Source organism: Carettochelys insculpta, chromosome 5 (genome assembly GCF_033958435.1).
Source record: "Carettochelys insculpta isolate YL-2023 chromosome 5, ASM3395843v1, whole genome shotgun sequence".
Classification (NCBI taxonomy): Eukaryota; Metazoa; Chordata; order Testudines; family Carettochelyidae; genus Carettochelys; species Carettochelys insculpta.
This window is the reverse complement of record NC_134141.1, coordinates 86,581,343-86,606,923: the sequence shown is the minus strand read 5'-3', so window position 1 is coordinate 86,606,923 and position 25,581 is coordinate 86,581,343. Positions and strand designations below refer to the sequence as shown.

General features: G+C 40.3%; 1 protein-coding gene across 2 annotated transcripts in view; it reads right to left on the bottom strand.

Moving 5' to 3' along the window:
* Window positions 1–25,581, bottom strand: part of PDE8B (phosphodiesterase 8B) — a 117,892-nt gene that overhangs the window by 34,796 nt on the left and 57,515 nt on the right. For both annotated transcript variants that reach the window (XM_074994247.1, XM_074994248.1), the window contains exons 3-10: window positions 23,378–23,568; window positions 20,424–20,483; window positions 16,715–16,772; window positions 12,333–12,421; window positions 6,934–7,012; window positions 5,274–5,414; window positions 2,079–2,167; window positions 130–190 (exon numbers count right to left, since the gene is read on the bottom strand). In XM_074994247.1, coding sequence (XP_074850348.1) covers window positions 130–190; window positions 2,079–2,167; window positions 5,274–5,414; window positions 6,934–7,012; window positions 12,333–12,421; window positions 16,715–16,772; window positions 20,424–20,483; window positions 23,378–23,568 — 768 coding nt within the window. The remainder of the gene's footprint in view (window positions 1–129; window positions 191–2,078; window positions 2,168–5,273; window positions 5,415–6,933; window positions 7,013–12,332; window positions 12,422–16,714; window positions 16,773–20,423; window positions 20,484–23,377; window positions 23,569–25,581) is intronic.

Genomic DNA, 25,581 nt, shown 5'->3' with positions numbered 1-25,581 from the left:
CTTCACCATTTTTAAGAGTATATGACTTTACCCTTTTGTTTCAGAAGTTACCAGCTGTACAGAGAAAAGTGGAAAAAGGTGAACAAGAAGGCCCAGTAACACATACACACTACAAAGGAAATACAGTACCTGTTTATTGTTTTCATTGGTACAACACAGCTTCTTGATGGACACAAAATGTCTAATTTTCCTAACAACATGAATAATTGATCGTTATTCAAACTGAACAGTTAACAGAAAAGCAAAAACAACACACTATTAGCCTTGCTGTCTAAAGCAGACACCTTAGGGACCATATATGAAAACCAAAGCATAAACCTATTACCAGATGAACAGCATTCATTGTATTACATAACCATGTTCTGCCCTTGAATGCTCACGACATTAAGTCCTGTGGTAGGTGCATATGCACTTCTGAAGGAAGAATTAGACCCTGTGAATAATACCTGGCAATTGTTAGTACGCTCATCCCTCGCTACACAAGCACAATTGGTTCCCAACTTTCTGCTCGTAGGTGAAAACTCATAAGGGGGACATTAAATTACCATTAAAGTACATGTAAAAAAGTGTCTGATTGGTTGTTAATGCTCCAAACTCAGCGAAGGAGTGGCAGCAGGTGGTGCTGCTTTGCAAAGGTAAGTGAGCCTTGGGTTGGGGGGGCAGGTTGCAGAGGGTTAAAAGCTGGGAGGCAATTTGGAGCCATAAGTGGGAGGGAGAATTAAAACCTGCAGGCGGCTCTGGTGGAGGAGGTGGTGGCTTGTTCCTCCTGGCTGCAGAAGAGGTATGGGGAAGGGGGTGCAGGGAGGTTCGGAAGGTGAGCAGGTGGGTGTTGGGAGCTGGCTAGGCGTGGGGGGGGGGGCAGAAAATGCACGGGGAGCTGTAGGCTGGGGGAACATTATGACCGAGCGAGGGGAATGTGTGGGGAGTTGCTCTAGGGGGAGTGCTGGGGCTGGGCTGGGCTGGGCAGGGCTGAGGATCTCTTGGTGCCCCAGCCAGGGACCCCGCGGCGGGCTCGGCTCCAGCCGTGGGGCTGCGGGTCAGCCCACACCCCGGCCAAGGACCCCGTGGCCAGCTTGGCTCCAGCTGCGGGGCTGCGAGTCTCCCCGCGCCCCCGGCCAGGAACCCCGCAGTGGGCTCATATCAGCAGAGGAAGCTCACTTGGACAGAGAAGAGGGGTAAGTATGTGCATCCCTCATTTTTGCGAGCACTCGTAAGCACAGTACTCGTTAAATGAGGGATGAGTGTACATGCAAGCACGTGCATAGATGACAGGCATGAGAAGCCTTTACTCAGACTACTGAGCCCCATAAATTGTTTATCGCCTGTTTGCATTTTGGGGAAGGTTACTTTTAAAAGTTGTTTTTATTCTTCTCACATAATGTTCACCTAAATGCAGATTTGCAATTACGTTCGCAATTTCTCCTCCTCTCTCCCTTGCCACCAAGTTTGACAGGTGATTCTTTGGGCCAAATCTGCACTGACATACACAAGGAGCAATTACGTTAACCTCAGGGGATCTGCAACAGATTTTCGTCACAGAATTTCTCACTCTATTTTTCAGCTCTGGTAATTTGTTACTGACTCCCAAAGCAGAATAAGTAATATTTTATGAAACATCAGTAAATATGTATACAGGGCAGCATTATTTCAGAATAAGCTATTTCAGAAGAGATTTTTCAGAATAGCTTATTCTGAAATAGCACATCTACACACAAAATGTGTATCAAAACAGTGCTCAGCTATTTTGAAATAGAGCACACACATAATAGAACCTATTTCAGGTTACAGCCCCTAGAAGCACTAGTTTATTTTGAAATGGCCTCTATTTCCTCTCTATACAGCTGCTATTCCTCGTAGAATGAAGTTTACAGAATTTGAAATTATTTTGAAATAGCGATTTTGCTATGCAGACACTTCAAAGTTATTTCAGAATAGCGGTATTATTCCAATATAACTTTGGTGTTGAGACACGCCCTTACTGAGCACATCGGGGTTTCCACATCAAATTCACTGGGGATATAAAAAAAGATCTGGTTAACACACTAACCAAAATAAAGTGTATCGTTTGGATAACTTACCCTCCCTGACCAATTACCGGTGTTATCCTCACATGCTGTTGGATACTGTCTCCTGATTTTCTTCTTGCATAGTAAACCCCTTGCCATTCCTAAATCAATGTAATAAAAACAGTTTAAGGATATTGTTTCACATTTAGTTAAATAATATACCCATGCTTAATTTTTAAATCATAATCAACAGAGAATCTTTCAGAGCATCATGTTTAACACACATTTTACAGAAACAATTCTGGTGCACAAGTTAGCCAAGGGTTTATTTTGAAAAGGCATTTATATACAGGATTCCAACCATTTCTCCTATAGATACCTACTGGTTATGTCTATACTAGATGGTTTTGTCAACAGAACTTGCTCGGCATCCACACTAAAATTGCATTCTGTCGACATTCTTTTGACAGAATTCGGCACTTTTGTCAACAGCATTCTGCCTCTCCCTCATGAGGCATAATGCCTTTTTTGACAGAATCCATCAAAAAAAAAAAAAAAAAAAAAAAAAAAAAAACCACGCACATGTTCCAAGAGGCTCTCTGTCAACACTGGGCACCCTGTTTGCTGTGCTTCTAGTTGGCCTTTCTGTCAAGAGAGCGGCTGGGCAGTGTGGCCGCCCTCTCAGCAAAGCAGATCAACAAAAAGTGATTCGCTTTTGTGTGTGGTCACAAGCTGCTGACAGAAGTTTTGTCAGAAGAGATCTTCCGACAGCAACTTCTGCTGACAGACTGCTGTAGTGTAGATGTAGCCACTGTGTTTCCCTCTACTGACCTTGTCAATCCCCTGAGATCAAAGAATGGTACCCAGTTCTTGAAAGACAATGAAGCCATTGCATCGCACTGGAGGGAGCATTATAATGAGGTCTTGAACCACCCCTTCACCTGTGGTCCTAGAATCCTTTGACCAAATTCCTTGCCCAGGACTGTTCCCAGTGGAGAATAGTAATCCGTAAGGGGGTGGCACAATTAGAGAGGTCCCACCGCAGTGCGGATGAGGACAGGTGGAGAAGAAGAAAAGAGCAGCAAAACCTGCACCACATCCCTTTAACAGCTACCAACACCTGAAGCTCCAGAATTGGGCTGGTCAGCCATCAACAGACTCACAAATAGGAGGGTGACATGAAGCTATCCTACTCTTTACCAAGTGACTGCCAGGAGATAGACTTCTGACAACTAGCATCCTGCTCCACTTCTATCTTATTTCCACTGTACCCAGGACCCTTCAGACCAGCCAAAGGGAAGGGGCAGAATTTGTTAGTGACATGCTTTCCTGTACATTTTATGGAACAAATCACATTATGGACATGCCCTAACAGCTCCATAAAGAAGGTCATGAGAAGATAATCAAGCTGGTCAAGAAAGTGAAAAAATTAATGAAAAAGGATGCTAACCCCACTCCAAAGCAACCAACTAACCCACCCACCCAAGTTCTGACTATAGAGGCAGAACAAAAACTGCCCACTCCCGCACCTGTTCCCCAGGCAAAAAGCACAACCTACCCACTTATGAAAAGAATAGTCCCATTTCCTGTTAGAAAATTAAAGTTTTTTCCACTAGCTCTAGACTAGAATTTAAAGCAGACTGAAAATCCCTGTTTCATCCTAATGATTGAACTATTCTCTTAAAGACAAACACAGTAAGTCTCCAGGAAACAATTTTATTTAAACACAAGATTTTTAAGTATCATCAGTAGAAATGTTTTAAGTGATCTCATTTTTAAATTCCCTTCCCTTCTCACCACCAGAAACCTCATGATTTTTAACATCCCTCAATCCAAAAAAAGAGAGTGGTAAGAGATTCCAAATTTTACACAAACACCGACTGTAACCACACCTCAAGGATAAGGCAGATTTCATCTTTTACACAAAAGACTTATTCTCCTTATTCCTCATAACCCACTTTAGCCCCACAAAGAAAAGTCAACAGGTAAGTAGTTTTGCCCACTCATGATTTATCATAAGTTTTGTGATCATGCCTTTTCTTCTTAAAAAACAGTCAAGCGATTATACAAGAATCTCACGGCTTTAATTTCACGTTTGTAGCCTTCATAGTTGTAGAGAGAGGTTGGAAAATGTGACCAAAAGGCTCAAAAAACAGAAGGCAATAGCCTTGATTATCCTTTACCTCATTTTCTATTGTCAAAAATCTCCTGATTTTTAAACTACTCATTTTTTTCTAAACTATCTGAGATTGACAGTACTGGAAACAGTCAGTTTTGCCAATTACTTCTGTCCTCAGATGTTGTCTGGTCCACCTCCCTAAACCCCTGTTGTGCTGTCCCCACATTTGCTTCACCAGAACTAAATGGGGAGATGGGCTCATTTATCATAAAATCCCGACCCCTTACAATCTTGATTTTTATGTTCATCCTTCCTGTAGATCGTTAGCAGGTATGGGCTCCACCAAGCATTGCTATCCCTAAGTCACAGGCTAGGGTTGGGGGTGGGTCTGTGCATGCAGGGTGTCATGGGGTTAGGGGTGGTTCTGAACACACTCCCATTTAAGTGATAAAAGACAGCACCCACTGATTTCAATTTATGCACGTTGGAGCAAAATCAAAAAAGAAAGTCTTCACAATAAGAAATCCATCAGGTCTGTCAGTTTGGCTGGGTGGCTCTGGGTAGGCCAAACTGAACAACGGAAGTAACATTTGGCATTGGCAGATGAGCATGTATGGAATATGACACACTTGGAATGGTCTAGCAGGAAAGGCTATTTTCATGCTTGGACACAGACAAGAACTTTAAATGGTACAACAAAGATCCTGGACTGTGTGTTTGGAGCAGCCTGGAGAGGAGGCAAGCAAAAGGCATTATTAAGCCACATTTATCATCCCCTTGCCTCCCAATCCTGGCCCAGGTGACTAGCAGTCCAGTCTCTGGCATAAAGTAGAGCAGCCTCCAGCGTGCCTCATTTTTGCCAACTGCCAACAGAGCAATTAGGGTAGCTGGGCATCACCTGAGCACATGAATTTCCTCTACAATGGAGCTGGGAAGTGGGCATCATTGAAGCAGTACTTTGTGCCACCAGATGATTCCCAAAGACCTAGATTCTTACGTCTGCCAGCCCCTTTGTGCAGCAGGGACCAAGTTGTGGCCCCACACACATCATTATCAGAACTGAGACATTACATTTGCAGTCCAGAAGAACATATCATGGCCATTTAGAAAACAGACTACTTTGTGTAATTGTATCAGTATTTACCTACCTTTCCTTTCTTGATACACATGTTGATAGTGTCTAGAAGGTCTGCACGGTTTTTGTCACTTTTTGGTAGCTCAGTAAGTTCCTTTCCCATAAGCTCTCCCTTGTGATAGCCCATCATCCGTTCAAAGGCAGGGTTGACATACTGTCAAAAAAAGGAGGGCCTTAAATTTTAGTCCAGCATGCAAAAAGGAAAGTATTTAGAGAAAAGATGTACTCAAACCTAAACATAAGCACGTTCTGTGATACCAACAAGGAGTGCCTTTTTGTAAAAAAGGAGGAGCTGGTATTCAGCAGCTCCCCCACTCCCCACAGCCAGTCAATACCATGTTTGGGGCTGCCAAGGTGCTGGTACTCAGTACCAGAAAGTACCAGCACCCAAAAAAGAACTGCCCACAAACAAAATGCCCTACTGTACATTGTGCTAATAATTTTTGCCTTAAGAATGCTCACTGTATAACACAAAATATGCCTCTTACCAAGCCTAGGAACATACTAATGGGCATGACCTTGCTACTGCTGAAGTAAATAGGATTTTGAATGAAACCTAATTTATTCATAACACATGAAGCTGCAGAAAGAAGACAAGGGACTGCATGGAGTGCAAACTATAGCAGAATTCGTCTAAAGTTCTTTAATTAGAAAACTAAAACAAACCAGTATTATTCAATGTGCCACAGTTAGAGCTGGATGAGTTACGCATAGCAAATTTTGTCCATTTTCTCTTACAATTATCCATTTTTTTAAAAATATAAATAAATCCCTGTGGGTATTAAAAGGACACATGATTCTTAAACAATCAAACTGACAAAAGTTTGCATCACACAAGTAAAAAGGTCTTTTCAAATACTGTACTTCTATAGCAGACATGATTTTTATTCTAAAGGACATTCTAAAATATTGCCGTATTTTCCCAGCATTAATGGAGATGAAGGCCTACAGTAAGACCTGCGAAAACAGTAGTTTTAAGTTCTGGTGCAACTGGTCAAATTATGTATTGCACAACGGTTGAAAATGTTGCCCATTTTCTGGAATGTCAAGTAAACGATAAAATGTCTCATTTTGATTTGCACTGTTAGCCATGGTAACAGAGATAACAGGCATCAAGGAATCATGGGGAAAGAGAAATAGTGAGCAAAAAGGCCTTGCTATTCATCCCACACATCAGTGAAATTCAGTTTGTATGAAGCCAGAACCACATTCATGTAGTGCGGTGTCCATCTTTCTGCTTTTGGTGTGAAGTATCATGAAAGTTGCACAAATCATAAAAATGTTCATGTGAACAGTATTATGCATATGTCCAGACACACACAGACACACACACATCAAGGCTCTTTCTCTGTTATGTAATATATTGGATGTACTTTACTAGAATTTTTCACAATCAATGTTTTCTGGCTTTGTGTTAAGAAGATATAATGCAAAATACTGGGGATAGCTTTTAAATCATAGTTCAAAAGGTCAATGAAGAAAAGGCTTTGTAAATACAGCAAATAGTAAAACTCAAAGAAACAAGCATTTATCACACATGCTTTCATTTAATAAAGCTTTCCAATTGGCAATAAAATCAAAACACGAAAATCTAGCAAAGTATAAGAAATAAAGGAAATAGTTTTTCCTCCCCAATCAATCATATATTCTAAATAACTGTATCCTTTCCATACCTGAATAACATGATCTTCACTGGTTATTTCTACAGCTTCATTACAATGGTCTAGTGCTGTAAACACTGAATTACAAGCCCTGCAATTAGCAAATGAATCACATTAGTTTTACCAGTATTACAAATGGTCACTGGTACCTATAGTATGGAACTACACAGTGTTTATTAGTGGATGAGTCACGTATAAGATCAATTTTGACAAAACAATGTAATCATCTCTATTATAATAATAACTGAAAATTCAGTTTTCAAACATTGCTGACATTCAGGAGTTTTTATTGTTATCCTCAATCTAAAAATTACCATGGATATGACTACTTCTTAATAGTGACTTGTCTTCTCTGAGTGCACTTTAAATTGAACAACCTGGTAGGTGTGAAGGGAGAGTGCATTATGGAAGGAAACAGAGGACATGAAGTTTTATAAAAGAAGTCTTCCTTCCACCCTGGGTCCCCACAGAAGGCTTGTTGGACTGTAATAAAAAGTTGGACAAAACTTCTCTTCAGTGTTTCAAAATACATTGAAAGCATGAAGCCATTTCAGTGACCTGACATATGCAGAATGTACTCAGCATTTCTGTTGAGCTGACAATCTCTTAGATGGAAGAGATTAGTTACAGGTCATTACAGCATTAAGTATGTTTAAAACCCAAACCACAGTGCTTTAGATAAGACTTTGGTTAGAGCCAAGGTCATGAAAGCAACATTGCAGTTTTCAGGTATGTGTATTTTGCAAACAATACACCAATTGCCAAGGAAACCCAACAAAAGTCTCTCCCTGGTTGATCATCACTCTATAAAGGATGCCCTAGCAACCCAAACAGCTCCATTACGTGGTTCACATAACACAACTAATTTAGTCTGAAGCGTTGGGCCTCTTTGCTGATCTACTAGTAGCTAAAAAGATGTGAAATAAGTCTCCCTGTAAGAAAACAAATTGAAATGCTTCAATTGGTCCCACATTATTATATCTGCAATTGTAACTGTGAATGATTTCAAACAGCCATTTAATGCATGGCTGTTGCATTTTTGGCGTGCTACAATCAATGCAAATACCAGTCCCCAGAGACAGTTTCAGTTAACTCAGCAATATTCAGACCTTTGTGGGTCAGGAGCTGAATTAGTGATCAGCCTTATCCGAAAGAGCCATTGTTTCATGTGTGTGCGCGCGCGTGCGCGCGCACATGCACGCAATGTGGACTAATCTTGCTTGGTTAATAAATTAAATCACACGGTATTTTAATGTCATCTGCTTCAGAGAGCCACAAGAAATGCATTAAAGTGCTACTTGCAGCTTGTGAGCCTCAGTCTGATTATTACCATGTTAACTAATGCACACTATTCCTGTAACGGACTTCCAATAATAAACTGTAGCATTTCCCAAATGCCCTTGTGGGCACCTCACTCCCACTTGCGTGAGGGATCTTTGTCTGTACCTAATGAGGGTTTGGTCCCTGCCTCCATCAGCCGCAGGCAACACAAGCCCTGCCTTCTAGGCCTATGCAGGCCTTGCATTCGCTTTACAGGCTAGTGAAAAGAGTACCCCAGACCACCCAAATATCTCCCTGGAGTGTCCAGCCCTTGTTGCACCAGACACTTGGAGTATTTACAGATTAGCTGCTTCCAAAGGAGCTGGATAGCCGGTGGGACGGAGGGACACCGGGGGCCCCAGCTCCCTGTCCTTTACCATGGCTGGAAGGGTAGGGGCTTAGGGCAGTCCACTGCCCCCACTGCACATAGCTCTCCACAGTGTTTGAAACTCTCCTTGCTAAATTCCTCCAAGTTGATCAGGATGTGGCCAATCTGTATTTTTATCCTTCTAGTAGAAACTGCATGAAAGAACAATGTACAATTCAGTTAGTAGGATGGGGCTTGATATGAAATTAGTCTGGTTTTGTGTTCATGGTGCATATACAATAATATCAAATGGTGTCCTAAACTAAAATAACCCTCACTGAATTTTATTATTCATCTGTTCGTTGACTGTGTGTTACATTCTTCATACACTCAATGTAGAGCCAAATCCTGATGCGTTTTTACTCATTCTTTATTTGGGCAAAATTTATTGTTTTTTTTTTTTTAGTGGGAGTTAAGCCTCAGTAAGGAATTACAGATTTATCCCATAGTGATGGGTTCCATTATCGGCTTTGTTTATACTTCACACATCTCTCATGTATATACAGATTAAATCTCTCTTGTCTGGCACCCTGGGGAGCTGATTGGTGCTGGATGAGAGAATTTGCCAGACGCCAGGAGGTCAATATTTTTTTGCACATTACAAACACTTTCACTGCTTAGTGGGCTCTTAGAAGAGGTATAGGAGTAAATTACAGATAAACAACAGCACAGAACACTGAGTACCAGGACTGGTAGCTGTACACAAACTTTATGGACCACAGGGAAACTTGGTCACACCCATAATAAGTGGTCATTTGGCTAACTAAAATCATGTCAGATTATGGATGATGCCAGAGGAGAGTTTCACCCTGTATTTTGCTATAATAATCTGTATATACAAATACTGCAATTCATAAATAAACTATAGCAGAAAAGAAACCATATTTAATCTTTCCAACAATGTGGAAGAGGAGCCATCTGTAGTGGTGACCTCTGGAAAAGAACATCTTTTCTGTGAATTTGAGCTCACTCTTCTGGAATGCTCTAGGTGTCTTTCATTAAGTGGCTTGAGCCTTTACCCTCTAAGTCAAGGGAAGCAGGAGTGGACCCTCTTTTCAGAATCTACTTTTGCTGCCTTATAGGTCCTTGATTTCAAATGGATCTTGAAGTTGCCTTGAAATTTCCAAAGCATTTGCCAAACGTGATTTGTGTGTACTGTGAATTGTCCACAAGTGCACAGACAAATTTGGAAGTCATCTTTGAATATTTATCATTTGTTTTTTTCTGTAATTATTAATTCTGAATTGATGAAACACTCCTAATTAATATAGTCTAGAACAGTGAGCTAATTATTGGATTAATTTGTTAAACTAAAGTTTTCAACTACCTACAGAATAATAAACTGTCTCATCCTATTACTTCTCAACAGCAGTTGTTCAGTGAATAGCTTTTAACTAGTCTAGTCTAGAAATTTTTAAAAATATCATTGGTTAAGTGTTTAGATGCTTTATGGCCAGTATCAGCTCTGGTTTTAGCAAGCTCATCAGGAAAATAAAGTATTTTTGTAAATTTTTTTAAAGTTGTGTGCTACTGGATTGTGCTTGGACAGGTACACCAATTACTATAGTGTCAGGAGTTAAGGGGGAGGAAGAAAAATGCAAAATTCAAACTAAATATCATACAAAATCCAGCCTTTACCAAAAACCTTTACACAGAATCTGTAGTCTGCTATGAGGCTAATGGAATATAATCTGTAATGAAATATTAACACCGTGTAAAAGAGAACCTTTCTGTATAACAATGTAATTTTCAGACTACTGCCTCTGGGCTCACTATGTACTATGATGATAATTGATTGGTAAGAATGTTGCTAGAAAATCTACATACAAGCAAATAACCTACTTTAATTTCTTATCTGAAAAGAGTTACCCTATTAGTCACTTTACACCTTGTAGGCTTCGAATTTCCTAGGCCCTTGAAATCGGTTGTGTCACATTTGTCTGGAATGTACAGGAATAAAAAACAAAACCAAAATGCTATTAAAAAGGTCAATAAGCATTAGTTTAATGTCAGCACATTGAATATGCCCTCATACTTCCTGTTCTGTTTTCATTTGTTTCCTTTTCCAATAATTATTACATCCTGCTTGTTTAAAGAGTACAAAAACAGGATGTTTTAATATGTAGAATTATGGCTCCCAAGGACAGAACATTAATATACCCCAAGCACTGTTGCATGAACCAGAATTAATAATTAATATAAGCAATTGAATTCCCAAATTCAGAGAACCTGACTCATATTATCACATTTTTCTGCAGCTTCATCTAACATAAATCCATCACCTAAAGGAAGCTTAAAGTCCTCTTTAAACTTTGAAGGCAATGTGAGAGTCTTTGGAGGTAATTAATCTACCAAATCTACTGATATCCTTTCACCTAGATTGTTTAAAGGAACTGTGCAGTGGACTGCTTTTTTTAATTAATTTTTCTGTAGTTTTCCAAGCCATAACAAAAAAAAACCCAAAAACCTGAAACTGGTTTTGCCTTTGCACAGCTCTCTAAAAATGCTTTCAATTTAAAAAGAAGTAATTTGGAAAGCAATTAATCTTTAATCAAGTGGAAACTCTGTTGATATCTTAATCCACTTAATGGGAGTTGGACATCAGTATCGCCTCTGAATTTGGACTACACAGTCTACATTAATATAACCCTGTTTCAAATAAACTAGTATCTCTTTACATTCACCAGCCAGAGCTACACGGGGCAGTTGGAGTTCAGCAAGTTAACTCTTTGCTCCAGAAAACCAAAAAAAAAAAAAAAAAGTTCTGTAGTACCTTATGGACTAACAATATTATTTATTAGCTGATGCGCTTTTGTGGGACAGACCCGTTTCTTCAGATCTGGAGAATGACGGATAACTAAGAGAAAAAAGAACAGAAAAAACATCAGTTCTAAACTTAAGAACGGGGGTTCTTTTTCTGTTATCCGTTATTCTCCAGATCTGAAGAAGTGGGTCTGTTCCACGAAAATAATTAAAACCAGGTACAGTCATATTGTGAGGTGTGGGCTGGGTGTTATAAGATACACATCAGAAATATTGAAGTGGATAGAAATAGATTTAAGAGGAACTAAGTTTACATAACTTATTAGTTACAAAGCAAGAAAATAGCATACATTAAAATCCACACACACACACACAACCTACTGGCTGTAGCTAACATTGAGTAACAACTTAGATCCAGAGTAACAGAGAGGTAGCCATGTTAGTCTGTATTCTAACAAAAACAAACAAGCAGCCATGCAGCATTTTAAAGACTAACAAAATAATTTATTAGGTGATGAGCTTTCATGGGACAGACTTAGATCCAGTTAGAACTTGTCTGTGTGGTGCAGTAAGTGTGATGGAAGGATGGGATTTGTAAAGCTTACACTGGTCTCCTAAACCAGAGACTGTAGGTTCAAGTTCCACCTGCAATAAAGAGTCTCAGAGAGGTAGCCATGTTAGCCTGTATCTTCAAACACCAAAAAAACATGCCATCCTGCAGCACCTTAAAGACTAATAATTGTATTGTGAATTAATTTCACTACAAGCCATATGAAGGCAAGTGGGGCGCTCACACACACACACACATATCATAACTGACAATAAGAGATAATCTCCCATGACAGTTTTTATTAATGCAGAATGCAGTATATGGACCGACAGTGAGGCAGGTGCACAGACAAGGAATTCTTCAGGACACTGGACAATAAAATTTATGTTCACTTTTTTTGTTTTTACATACCGTAGCTTGAACTGTGACCGCACCTCCCCATGTTCTATTTGAATCAATTCATTGTAACACGCAATTATGCTGCTATTCTCCATAAATCTCTGGAAAAGAATCAGAGGCAGTACATGAAATATGTCTGATTATTTTTAAACCCTTAGGTGTACTTCTGTGCCTAATGCACTAATCTTTTGAATCCTTATTTATACTCTTTGTGACTACTGCTGTAACAATTTTTTCCACTTTATTGATTTTTTAATTGTCAAGACAACATTGCCTAGTAATGTACAAAGCAAGTGAGATAACATGCTAAGTAACTGCACATTTGTTTGTTTGTTTAGGAACCCAGCTACTTAGATAATTACAAAAAATAAAAACCTGATCCAGAACCTATATTGCACAAACTTTGGATGTTACATCTCTCTCACTTAATTCTGATAAGAAATGGCACTCCTGAAAAACATGCATAACCTTCACTTTAATATCACTTTATGATTATATCTTGCCTTCCACTTGATACCAGGTAAAAACCTCACAATTCCAAAATTCACAAGGAGCAGGAAGCTTATTTCTAGGTCTGGTCTGTCTGAAGTTCAAGAAACTTCTCAGCCTGAGTACGGTTGGCAGAACCTGGCTTATAAAGATGCTTGAACTCTGGAGCATGCTAACAGGGGTCAAGGAAAAGAGGACAGTGAAGGATAATATAATCTATGCATTATAAGATGTGAGAATGTTTTTGGTGCCCACCTCTGGCAAATACAGCATCCAGTCCAGCTCTCACTGAAATCTACGGAGTTGTGGCTGGACTATCAGGAGAGAAGAATCTAGTCCTTTGTCTTCAGTTATAGTGAACTGCTGGAGAACAACCATTTTATGAATGCCTGCAGAGATTTGGTTGTGTACGTGACAGAGAACACCTCTCTGACATCGTTAGTTTTGTGGAAGGGACAGCTAGTTTGAGAGCCAACAACCAGTGCTTTGAAGATCATCAAAGGTCCTTTCTAGAGGAAGCTGCACAGCATTAATACCATGAAAACTTGCCCTCTTTTTCTCTACAAAAAAAGAGTGATGTGTCACCATATGAACGTTCATCCTAAACTGTCAGCAATAAAGTCCATTTCCTCTCAGATTTTGATCTTTAAAAATTCGCTATTGATACAGCTGTGTTCAATCCATAATGTTTTAAAACCATGTTAAATGGCACCATGTTGACAGCTGTATGAATATTTTAGTACACTACCGAATACCTACACAGCACAAAAAAAAACCACCCTTTACACTTTGCAGAAATTCAACCTCAGGCTGTGCATTATCATCATATGAGGATACAATGCGCAAAAGAAAATCAGAAACTGCATGGATGAAAAGAACTGATAGCACCAGGAAGGGACATCCACGTGGGAAACAGACATTCTGTTCTACTATGGATGGGTAATAGATTTATGCAATTAGGTCATTAATATACTTAGAACCTTTTTCAGCATAGAAGATAATCAGCATGAGTGTGTCTTGCACCAACATGAACACATGAAAGCCACAATTATATGTTTCAAATAGCAAACATGAAGTGAAAAAAATGTGTGCGCGCGGGGGGGAAGACTCAGAAGACATTCTAGAAGTATTTCACCCCAAGATGCAAGAATGGAAAGCAATAGATTTAGGTGACTTGGTTTCAATCAGTGCACAGCATATGACAAAGGAGCTCCCAGGAGACTTTATGAAACAGTGAACAAAAAACTCCTAAACACAGCAGTCCCTACGTACAGTCCAGAAGATTTTCTGACATTGTAGCAGCACATTGTAGCACAATATTACTTACTTTATAGGAACCAAATCACAGAAATGATCAAAAGCAAAATAAAACCTCAAAGGCAATGGGTCAGGAATTTCATCCAATCAATAAAGATAACTTAAGGCCACTTAATTGAAAAGATTCAGGAAAAGTCTTAAGCAGAAGTCCAGTTTTATTCATTGCTTCAGGACATAGATCTACAACTATACAGTACTGTAGAAATTCCATTAGCTGATAAAACTATTCCAACAAAGGATTAAATCAGCTTTCAACAAGCCTTTGGACCCAGTCCAGAACCCAAGAAAGTCAATAATGCCAGAAAATAATAATAATAATAATACTACAAACAACCTACCTCTCATATGGCGCTTTTTACCAATAGACTTAAAGCGCTTTTCAAAAAGTTCAGCATTATCAATAGCTTTACTGGGTACAGGATTAAAACCTGGTTGTTTTTTTTTTGTTTATTTGTTTTTTTAAACTTTTACACATGCAAAAAATCCAGACACAACCATCAAAACTAGCAATCAAGGTACAACGTTGTCAAATAGTGTTTTTCCAAGAAAAATAATTAAAGAAGTCTAGGTAGAAGGCAGGTGCTACATGCTAACCTCATAATGAACTGAGATAGGATACAATAAAGCGATTGAAAAAAGGAAACAGTGAAAGGAGATTTAATTTAATTTAATTTTTTTTTCAAAAATTGATTTCATTCTGTTGCTGATAAAAATCTTTGTACAGGTACAAGGCCAGTCTCCTCTCCCTTGAAAGGATCTGGAGTCTGTGGATATCCATTCAAGCATGAAAATAGGCTGTGCTTCCGCTCTGCTTGTGATGTGCGGAAGCAGACTCTGATATCTGTCATGTTCTAGAGCTTGAAAACAATGCTGATAAGGAAGGGCATAATGGCAACAAACTATGGCAGGAAGCTATTCAGTGGGATCCAATCTCAACAAGCTGATACTGAGAGTGCTACTATCAATAAAATCATGCTGACGTATTGAAGACAGCGTTACAAATAATTAAGGCGATAAGGAGAAAATGACGTTCAACATGTTATAGAGATGACAAACAATAGGCTAATTGATAACATTACAGGATAATGGAGACGTATCTAACTTATGTTTAAAAGACTAATGATCATGAAAACACTTATGAAAGCAATAATCCTTCAGAAAATTAGCTAAAATCATTCCTTGCTTCCTTTCAAGTTCTCCTTCCCACTGGTTTTAAGAAGCTTCCTGAGCCCCATACCTTTGGTCTGGCCAGGCCAGAGAAGGTGAATACACCCACTTGATCCCCTCCCTGGAGCAGCTGGAAGAGAACAGGCAAGGCTTTGGCTCAATCTTCCCTTTTCGCTCTTCAGCAGAGCTGAACCAGGGGGTCAGATTGCTGCTGTCAGAGAGGCCAGCACAGGCAAGGAACTATGACTCAGCACTCTGCCTCAGAGTCACACAGAGTGACACCTGCAACTACTTTGAAGGTGAATATGCATCACCCCTTGCTCAGGACTGTACACTGAGTCACAATCTGGCCTACAGAGCACATTGTCCTGAAATCTTTGGACAAAATACTAGGTATTAGCAGAAAAGAAAAAATGTGACTAAAAAGGAATTAAAAGGAATAGTTTTCTTTTCAGTTTAGCGCAGCATAAAACAAGTTGCAAACTTTTGGACAGATGTGTCTCTGTCTTAGGAACTTACACGGCACCCCCATTACAACAACATCTGAGCACTTCTGTGCTCAATGCATTTAACCTCATGACTCTCCTCTGATGTAGAGCAGTACTAGATCCCAATTTTACAGATGGGGACTGAGGTACAAACAGACTTAGAGCCTTCTCCAGATCATACAGAATGCTTGTGGTAGAGCTGGGAATTGAACCCAGAACTCCAGAGTCCAAGATAAGAACCCTAGCTATTGGGGAATTCACTCTGTCCCTACAAAGCTACCTTGTTAATTCTCAGCTACTGGTGCCATGAGGTGCAAGATGGCATAAGGACCTTCTTTTTCATCCTCCCTTTGTGCAACAAGGTGGTGGAATCTACTACCCAGAGCACCCTGCGAGTTTACAGGCCAATATGTCAGCATCGCATGACCAATTGGATTCAATCCCTACTGAAAACTATGGAAAAGGAATAGGCCCCTTATGTCCCAGATAGTTATGGGCTGCCAGCTAGGGATGAACAGCTCTCCTGATGCCTAGATAGAGTGCATACTATGACATGCAACACATACAAACCAGGGGTCCAAGCAGCTTCTTTTACAAAGAAGCAGCAAAGGATGGCCAACTGCACAATATTTATATCACCACCTGTCCTCCTGAACGCAATTCCCTGTAACTACAGGGACTCATGTGCCAACATTCCTGCTCCTTGTGGAAGCTCTGACTAGGCCAGTATGTTTTTATTAAGTGCATACTCAGACATTTTCAATTAAACACAGACAAGCTGTGTGTGATGAAGTTACGTTCTTATCCTAGAGCCTAGTTACAAGCGATACAAGCAAATGTTTGTTTTACATGAATAATTCACAAATTCTTTTTCAGTAATAAAGTGTGGCAGTGTTTATAGAAATTATCCTGATTCCTTAGTAAATTACCTACCCTATTGAAGCCTGCATGAAGAAGGGGAAGGACAGAAATCTCTTCTTGGTCAGCAGATCTACAGCAAAGCAGAACACATCGTCCAAAATGAAAACTAGGATCATTTGACAGTTCTGTAAACAGACTGCAGGAAGAATAATGTGGCACAAAAATATAAGGACAGTACATATCGTGTAATCCACTTGCAGATGATGTTCTCCTGGATGCGTATGTTTAGTATCAATAACAATGTACTAAAAGCAGCATAGCATGATAGATATTGGGCGCAGTTAGTTAATTTCTTCATCACTACTGCTGCAAAGCTGCTAGTCATTGAAAGAAGGGGTACAGAGAAGAGTTTTTAGAAAGAAAGCTTAAAGAGGATAAAGTATGGATACAGAAAAAAGTAGAGATAGTTATTGGTGAAAGAGTGGGAATTAACAAAATAGAATATAAAAAAAAATGTATTCTACAATTACCGGGTCACAAACCAGAAAACCAACAAAAGTAGGTGGGGAAAATGACTTGGCTACTTCCTTTAGTTAAGAACATAAGAACGGCCATACTGGGTCAGACCAGAGGTCCATCCAGCCCAGTATCCCGTCTGCCAACAGTGGCCAATGCCAGGTGCCCCAGAGAAGGAGAACAGAAGACAATGATCAAGTGATTTATCTCCTGCCATCCATCTCCTGCCCTTGTACTGAAGGCTAGGGCACCATACTTTACCCCTGGCTAATAGCCATTTATGGACCTAACCTGCAAACATTTATCGAGCTCTTTTTTAAACCCTAATAGAGTCCTGGTCTTCACAGCCTCCTCCGGCAAGGAGTTCCACAGGTTGACTGTGGGCTGTGTGAAGAAAAATTTCCTTTTATTAGTTTTGAACCTACTACCCATCAATTTCATTTGGTGTCCCCTAGTTCTTGTATTATGGGAAAAGGTAAATAATTTTTCTATATTCACTTTCTCCACACCATTCATGATCTTATATACCTCTATCATATCGCCCCTCAATCGCCTCTTTTCCAGACTGAGAAGTCCCAGTCTCTCTAGCCTCTCCCCATATGGGACCCGTTCCAAACCCCTAATCATCTTAGTCGCCCTTTTCTGAACCTTTTCTAATGCCAATATATCTTTTTTGAGGTGAGGAGACCACATCTGCACACAGTACTCAAGATGTGGGCGTACCATAGTTTTATATAGGGGAAGTATGATATCTTTTGTCTTATTATCTATCCCTTTTTTAATAATTCCTAACATCCTATTTGCTTTACTAACTGCCGCTGCACACTGCGTGGATGTCTTCAGAGAACTATCCACTATAACTCCAAGATCCCTTTCCTGATCTGTCGTAGCTAAATTTGACCCCATCATGTTGTACGTGTAATTTGGATTATTTTTTCCAATGTGCATTACCTTACACTTACCCACATTAAATTTCATTTGCCATTTTGCTGCCCAATCACTCAGTTTGCTGAGATCTTTTTGTAGTTCTTCACAATCCCTTCTGGTTTTGACTGTCCTGAACAACTTGGTGTCATCTGCAAACTTTGCCACCTCACTGCTTACCTCATTTTCTAGATCATTGATGAACAAGTTGAACAGGATCAGTCCCAGGACTGACCCCTGGGGAACACCACTAGTTACCCCCCTCCATTGTGAAAATTTACCATTTATTCCAACCCTTTGTTTTCTGTCTTTTAACCAATTCCTGATCCATGAAAGGATCTTTCCTCCTATCCCATGACCGCCTAATTTACATAAAAGCCTTTGGTGTGGGACCGTGTCAAAGGCTTTCTGGAAATCTAGGTATATTATGTCCACTGGGTGCCCCTTGTCCGCATGTTTATCAACCCCTTCAAAGAATTCTAATAGATTAGTTAGACACGACTTCCCTCTGCAGAAACCATGCTGACTTTTGCCCAACAATTCGTGCTCTTCCATGTGCCTTTCAATTTTATTCTTTACTATTGTTTCTACTAATTTGCCTGTACTGATGTTAGACTTATTGGTTTATCATTGCCAGGGTCTCTCTCCTCTGGAGCCTTTTTTAAATATTGGCGTTATATTGGCCGTCTTCCAGTCATTCGGTACCGAAGCGGATTTAAAGGATAGGTTACAAACCACTGTTAACTCCGCAATTTCACATTTGAGTTCTTTCAGAACCCTTGGGTGAATACCGTCTGGTCCTGGAGACTTGTTACTATTCAGCTTATCAATTAACTCCAAAACCTCCTCTAATGTCACTTCAATCTGGGAGAGTTCCTCAGATTTGTCACCCAAAAAGGATGGCTCAGATTTAGGAACCTCTGTAACATCCTCAGCCGTGAAGACTGAAGCAAAGAAATCATTTAATCGCTCCGCAATGGCACTGTCTTCCTTGATCGCTCCTTTTATATCTTTATCGTCCAAGGGCCCCACTGCTTTTTTAGCGAGCTTCCTGCTTCTAATGTATTTAAAAAACATTTTACTATCATTTTTTGAATTTTTGGCTAGCTGTTCCTCAAAATCCTTTTTTGGCTTTTCTTACTACGTTATGACACTTAATTTGGGAGTTATACAGCAACTACTATTAAATATCTTCTTTAGTTATACAGTATGTAGAGACAGGTTTAGATCTGACAACACTGCTGTGAAAGAGTAACATCATATCATTTGCATCTCTAGACCTTCCGTTAAGCTCTTAAACTTTTCATAGATTCTTTAGTGTTCTGTTCTTTATTTTTGTTAGTACTCCTCTTTCTTTTGTTAGTACTCCCTTCCCACTAATAACTAATATTAGTTGTGTTCCTCATAACAAGTCAAACCCTAATCTTAATACTTAGGGAAGAATTCTGTGAGGTGTAGTATGCCCCTAAAGTCCCCATGAGCTCTCTGATTTCAAAGACATCAGAACTTGTTCAGCAGCTACATATCTCAGAACTGGAAGAAGCCTTGAGAGATCTTTGAGCCCAGTCCCCTGCACTCACAGCAGGACCTACCATCATCTGACAGATTTTATTTTTAAATATAATTAGCCCCAGACCCTTGAAAGACCTCCTCAAGGATTGAGCACACAACTGGGAGTTTACAAGGCCAGTGTTCTAACCACTTATAGCCACTCAGCTATCCTGTTACCCCCCACCCCCTCCACACACACACTGGACAGGAGTTAAACACCTTACAGGAGGAGGCCTTCAGTTTTTATTAAAACCTACACTTTCAACTGAAGTCCATGGGAATTTTGTCTCAGTGAACAGTGTGTAAAAAACAAAGTAAAAGAATAAAAGTAAAGAGTTAAGAAAATGTTCCCGTGAAGGTGGGACCTGACATCTATCAAGCCATAGTTACATTTTCTTATATTTTAATTTTTTATTTTTCTCTCCCCATTCCACCACACCTAAGATATTATCTGCCAAAACATTCTTCTAAAACTTCTGTCATGGGTGTTTATTTTTTTCTGATATTTAAGAGGTCTGACCCTCTTCAGGGAGAGAATGCAATAAGCTATAGTTTTTATCTGCAGTCAGATAGAATAAACGACCATACCACTAGGAGACATCACTGATCATTTCCTCTTCATGTAAAAACAAACAAACACTTTTAGTGATAATATATTCCACACATGCTACAAATAATATCATGCGGCCCATGAGACCACCCACCAGCATACAAAAAATTATCACTGGTGGTACATGAACATTTTCTTATAACAGAATATACTTTCACAAAAATATAAAGCAATACCTACATGCGGGGAACAACAGCAAGTATCACAGTGTGTTCCGATGGCTTGGTAGCACGGATTGACCTGAAAGGAGAAAAGTCTCATGTTATACCACACCATGCTTTATTGACACAGCTTTGAATTTCTTCACTTTTTATATAACAGAAAATCAACAAACACCTCCAAGAAGATCCCACAAGGTGAAGTCTGGAAAGAGGGCATGCTACAAAATATTAATTGCACTTATTATCTATTTCATTCTTGGGTGTTTAAAGATCTTAAGTTTACATTCCCCCCATTTGGTGCCAGGGCTAGAAATATAGGCAAAAGGCCCAAAGCTTGGGAGAGGAGGAAGCTGTATCTGTTCAAACTAAGGGAACCTGGAGGGGAACCCTTCTCAGCAATTTCATTTGGCCTGGATTCCATGGGTGTGTGCATTGCACATTGAGCTTGGAAGGAAGCAGTCAGTCAATCTATACGCTCCCCACTTCCACTGGCTGATGGCTAACAGACAGAGATCTTTGTGGAAGACTAGAAAATTCAGTATTAAGTCTCATTTACATTTCCTATTCCTATCAGTGCTATAGGGCCGCAGGGAGCAAACCTCTTATAGCAGGCCCCGCTTTTCATCCCTGCAATTAGCAGCCCCCATCCCATCCGACCCGGTCAAAAGTAATCCAAACTGACAGAAATTCCAGTTATGGTCGTATGAAAAAAAAAAAAAAATCCCTTATGGCATGTGTAAGAAAATATGTTCAAAGTAAAATCTTTATTAACCAGTATATAAATGTGAACACATACATACACATTAAAACAGTAACATATTTCAACATTTTAATGATTTGTATGAGCCTGAGACTCAGAAGGCAACCATGCTGCCCACCCACCCACCAAAGAAACTTTACAATCTCCTGAGAGAGCCTGTCCCCTGCTTTGTTCACCCTTGCTATAGGGCACAAGTGTGAAAGGTATGGTCAGTGGAGCTGTTCTGCACGGCTGGAGGTAAATACAGAGCAGCAAGGGAGACCAGCCTTCAGCTGCCACTGCCCTGGGTCCTGGCAGATGGATCCATGCTTTCTCCCTCACAGACCAAAGATTCATAGGATCTCTGGTACCTGCCCCTTCCGTAAACCCTCAAACCCATGTACCATGATAGATATGTTCCCAGAAGGAGAGGTGTACATCAAGAGGGAGGTTATGGAATCTCCATCACTGGAGATATTTAAGAGCAGGTTACACAGACATCTATCAGGGATGGTCAAAGAAACTGCTTGGCCCTGCCATGAGGGCAGGGGACCAGACTTGATGAGCTCTCGAGGTCCCTTCCAGTTCCAGTTTTCTATGATAAGTTATCAGGGAGACAAAGACAAGTTGGATTTGTTCAGGGAAGAGCACAAGTGGTGGGAAAAAAGACATGGTGACTAAATTGAAAGGAAAGATGAAGGTACATACTCAAAACTTTGGTAAGCAACTAGAAAAGCGGGCAACAAGCGTTTACAGATACTTGAAGAGTTAAACATCAGACAGAGTAATTATTTAACACAGCACATGGAGGTATAACTAGGCATGACATTAAGAAAGTAATGGTAGAAACCAGTCTAGGAGTATCGATAAAAAGGGTGGGGGGAAAAAAGGCATAAGCTGAACATCAAGAAAATAGTGATATCAGTCCATGAAATAGTTTCAGAAGGAAAGTGGTGGAAGCCTCATTGCTTAAGATTTCAGAAAGCAGACGAAACACTAGAGAAAATGCTTACACACACAAGCCTGTTTAGTTTAGGGTTAGGCATGGGACAATGTGTTAGACCAGCTCTACGTTCCATAAATTGTGCCATACGTGAACCATTAAATAAATAGGCCTTTTGCCACTGGTCTAATACTATTAGGTACATCTTGTACAGACACGATCAAAAATGGAATGTCACTCCCTCCATATGTGAGAGTTATAAAGGATCCAAATACAGAAACCCTTACACTTCTTTGGCAACGAGTATCATAAGCTGGGAGACGGTGTGCCGCCCCGAACAGTCAAGTATCCTGCCCCCATACACACAACCTCTAGGCTCCCTCCTGCTTCCAACTCTGCAGTGGCATGGACATGAGCAGGGGGCTCTGCTGCTTGCCTCCCTGGCACTCCAGGTGCTAGGGATGTTAGCCAAGAACAGAAGGGCTCTAGGGTCTGATGGGGAGGGAGTGCATGGAAGGGGTAGGGCCGCAGGCCAAAGGGGCAGGGCTGGGAGCTAGCCGTGTGGTGCCCAAACCTTACTTCCACCAGCTAGTCACTTACTCTGCAAGCGGTTCCACTGGAATCAATAGAGCTGTCTAAACAGTAAAATTCAGCTTGGGATAAGCATGCCAGAACTTGCCCATTATGATCCAGTGAAAAAGCACAGAGCATGACATGCTGTGGAAAACAAATGAGACAGCTGAAAAGACACCTTTTTCCAGAATTCCGGTGATAAATGGTTGCAATGGCTTTGACACAGAACACCACATGCTTGCAAAGAATGACATGAATGTCACGAAGTGCCATCAGCAAAGCATGGTAGACTCGGGACAAATGACAGGGCTCCGTTGGACCCTCCTGCTCCAACTGTTGATGCAGGATTAACTTCTCAGAAAAGTAAGTCTGAAAGTGATGATCACAGACTGTGAGGAAGAATTTCACGGTAGGTCTGGTTCAAGGTCCTATGGAAGCTGACTCCCCAAAAATGGCATTATTGGTAACATCAGCCCTATTGACAATGTTGCTTTCAAATCTGATCTCATGACTATGAAGGGGTCTTTATGTATTAAATGTAATTATTTCTATCACTGCTTTAGCCACCAAAGCAGTTTCTATTTTCTCCTTCTGTGAGGGAGCACTGCAATATCCCCATCCTCAATCTCCAGACTTGTTTTCTGTAGGTCATCATGTCTTGATTTTGTCATAGCCGTTCAGTGTGGTGTTTTGCAATGCACAAGGTCCATTAAGTTACCTGCAGATCGCTTCTGCATCAAAATATCTGGAATGCCTGTGATCTATGACAATTATTTCATGGTGCTTATCAAGAAAGCATTCCAGTGCTGTCTCTGGCGTTCGGGCAAAATTGCACCTGTACCCAGCTCTGTCACAAGCCCACCAGAACCCATCACTTTGGCTGTCTTCTTTCGCAAAGATCAGCAAAACCTGCAAAATAGGGAAGAAATCAGCCCCACATTAAACATGCAAGATAATTCTCTTCATTCGGCACTCTACTAGAATTTACAAGATTAGTCTTCCTGTTTTCAAAATCAGCATCAGATGACAGAATTTAAAAACAAATTTAAGTATTATACATTACTTTAATAGATGTTGAGCTCCTGAGTTTCATATAGTTTCTACTCAGACACTTTCTGTGGATGCAGCTGTGTCCACAAGTAGTTTTGGATAAAAATCCTACAACTAAAATGTTTAGTATTTGATCTGCAGTGGGAGTTGCATCTGCTCTTAACCAGGAACTATAACTTGCACTGGGAAGACAGGACCTCAGCCCTGAAAAAATCTTGATGCAACACTTACCCCTTTAAAGGAAGGGATGGGCAAAATATGGATTAGCAGAACATGCTTACAGCATGTGTTTAGTTGCCCTTCCCCACACCTTTCTCCACCTTGCAGCCAGGGGTGCAGCCAGGGGAACCAGGATGGGTGGAGAAGGGCACAGCCTATTGTGTGTGGGGGGAGGGGGGAAGGCGGTTCAAATTTACAAAGAGTGTCCCTCTCTCCTTCCCTCCCTCCCAGAAATTCCTGCATAGGTGCCCGACATGGGGCTTCCAATCCCTTGACTAGAGATGGTAGTAGTTCCTTCTTAATGCAACAGTGGTGTCTAACTAGGGCTTACTGCTTCTCCCCAACTTCAGTTTGGGTCAAATGAACATGTGAAAGGAAAGACTGTGTGAGTCACATTGATGGCCTGCTGCACTCACTAGCATGGAAGAAACATTTCCACTGCTCTTGACCCACATGCTTCAATGACCTAGCTTATGATTTTCCCCACAGAAATACCATATAGGAACATGGGGAACAGAACAGGTTTATGCACTTTTTCTGGGGCCAGTGTGAATTCTTTTTTTCTGGGGTTTGTGCAAGGAGCAGTCAAAGCTGGCCTGCTATAATAGCCATGGGGGATATATTAAATAATGCATTAAATGAGAATGTTATGCCATGTTTAGCCTGGTCAGCAAAAGCATAGTTTAAATAGATTACACTTTGCAACAAACAACAAAGACAAATTCCCTGTTACCACCAGTAAGTCAGTCAGTAGGACCTTAGCACATTCTCTATCCCTGTCAAATTCTCTGACCATGCCTCCCTTAAGGTTTGTCCCTCTTCTTCCTCCTTCAGTACTTCCTATAGCTTCTCAAGTGTCCCAATGGCTCTAGTTTCACCCTTCTTCTAGAATTGGTCACCCTTTAGAGGGTGATGGTTTTATTCCCAGTTAGTCCTTGGTTTCTGTGCTGAATTTCCCAGCCAGAGAGTCAACAACAAATGTGGTCGTGATTCTGTGTTGTGGATGCTTATTCACTGGGAGGGAGACAGAAATTCATCTTACAAAGGCTATGAGAAAAGCCATCCAATGAGAGACAACTGTGTCTCAATACTAAATTGGGCTGGATTTCATCAGTGTCTAAGAAGTGAAAGGTTCCATGTTTTAATACCAAGGCCTTTATGTCATTCAGTCCCCATCTTAAATATTTTGAATAATGAGAGATTGTCTAAGATGTAGATTTGTCAGTTGTTAGTACTGGGACAAACACAATGAATACAAATATGCCTTTATCCATTATGTCTCTTTTAAATGTACAGCCATACATAGTTAAACCTAGTTCTTTCTGCTGAAAGAACAAGAATATATGGCAAGCTCTTAGACAACATAAAGCAAAAGAAAAATTTGCTGCCCAGTGCTGCATTTCTTACTCATGTGAGTTATGCTAAGTCATGCAAGTATATTTACAAATTTCAACAGGGCCAATAATTTGTTAGAATTACTCACACGAGAAGGGTTTTAATTTTGGGGACATTATTAGATGGTAATATAAAAAACTAAATTGATATCCTGGGAAGTAATATATATTTGCTATACGAAACACCCAAGGATCAATATAAATGGAATTTAAGGAATACTTCTTAAGTTAAATAATTAATGTGTAATTTATAGGAAAG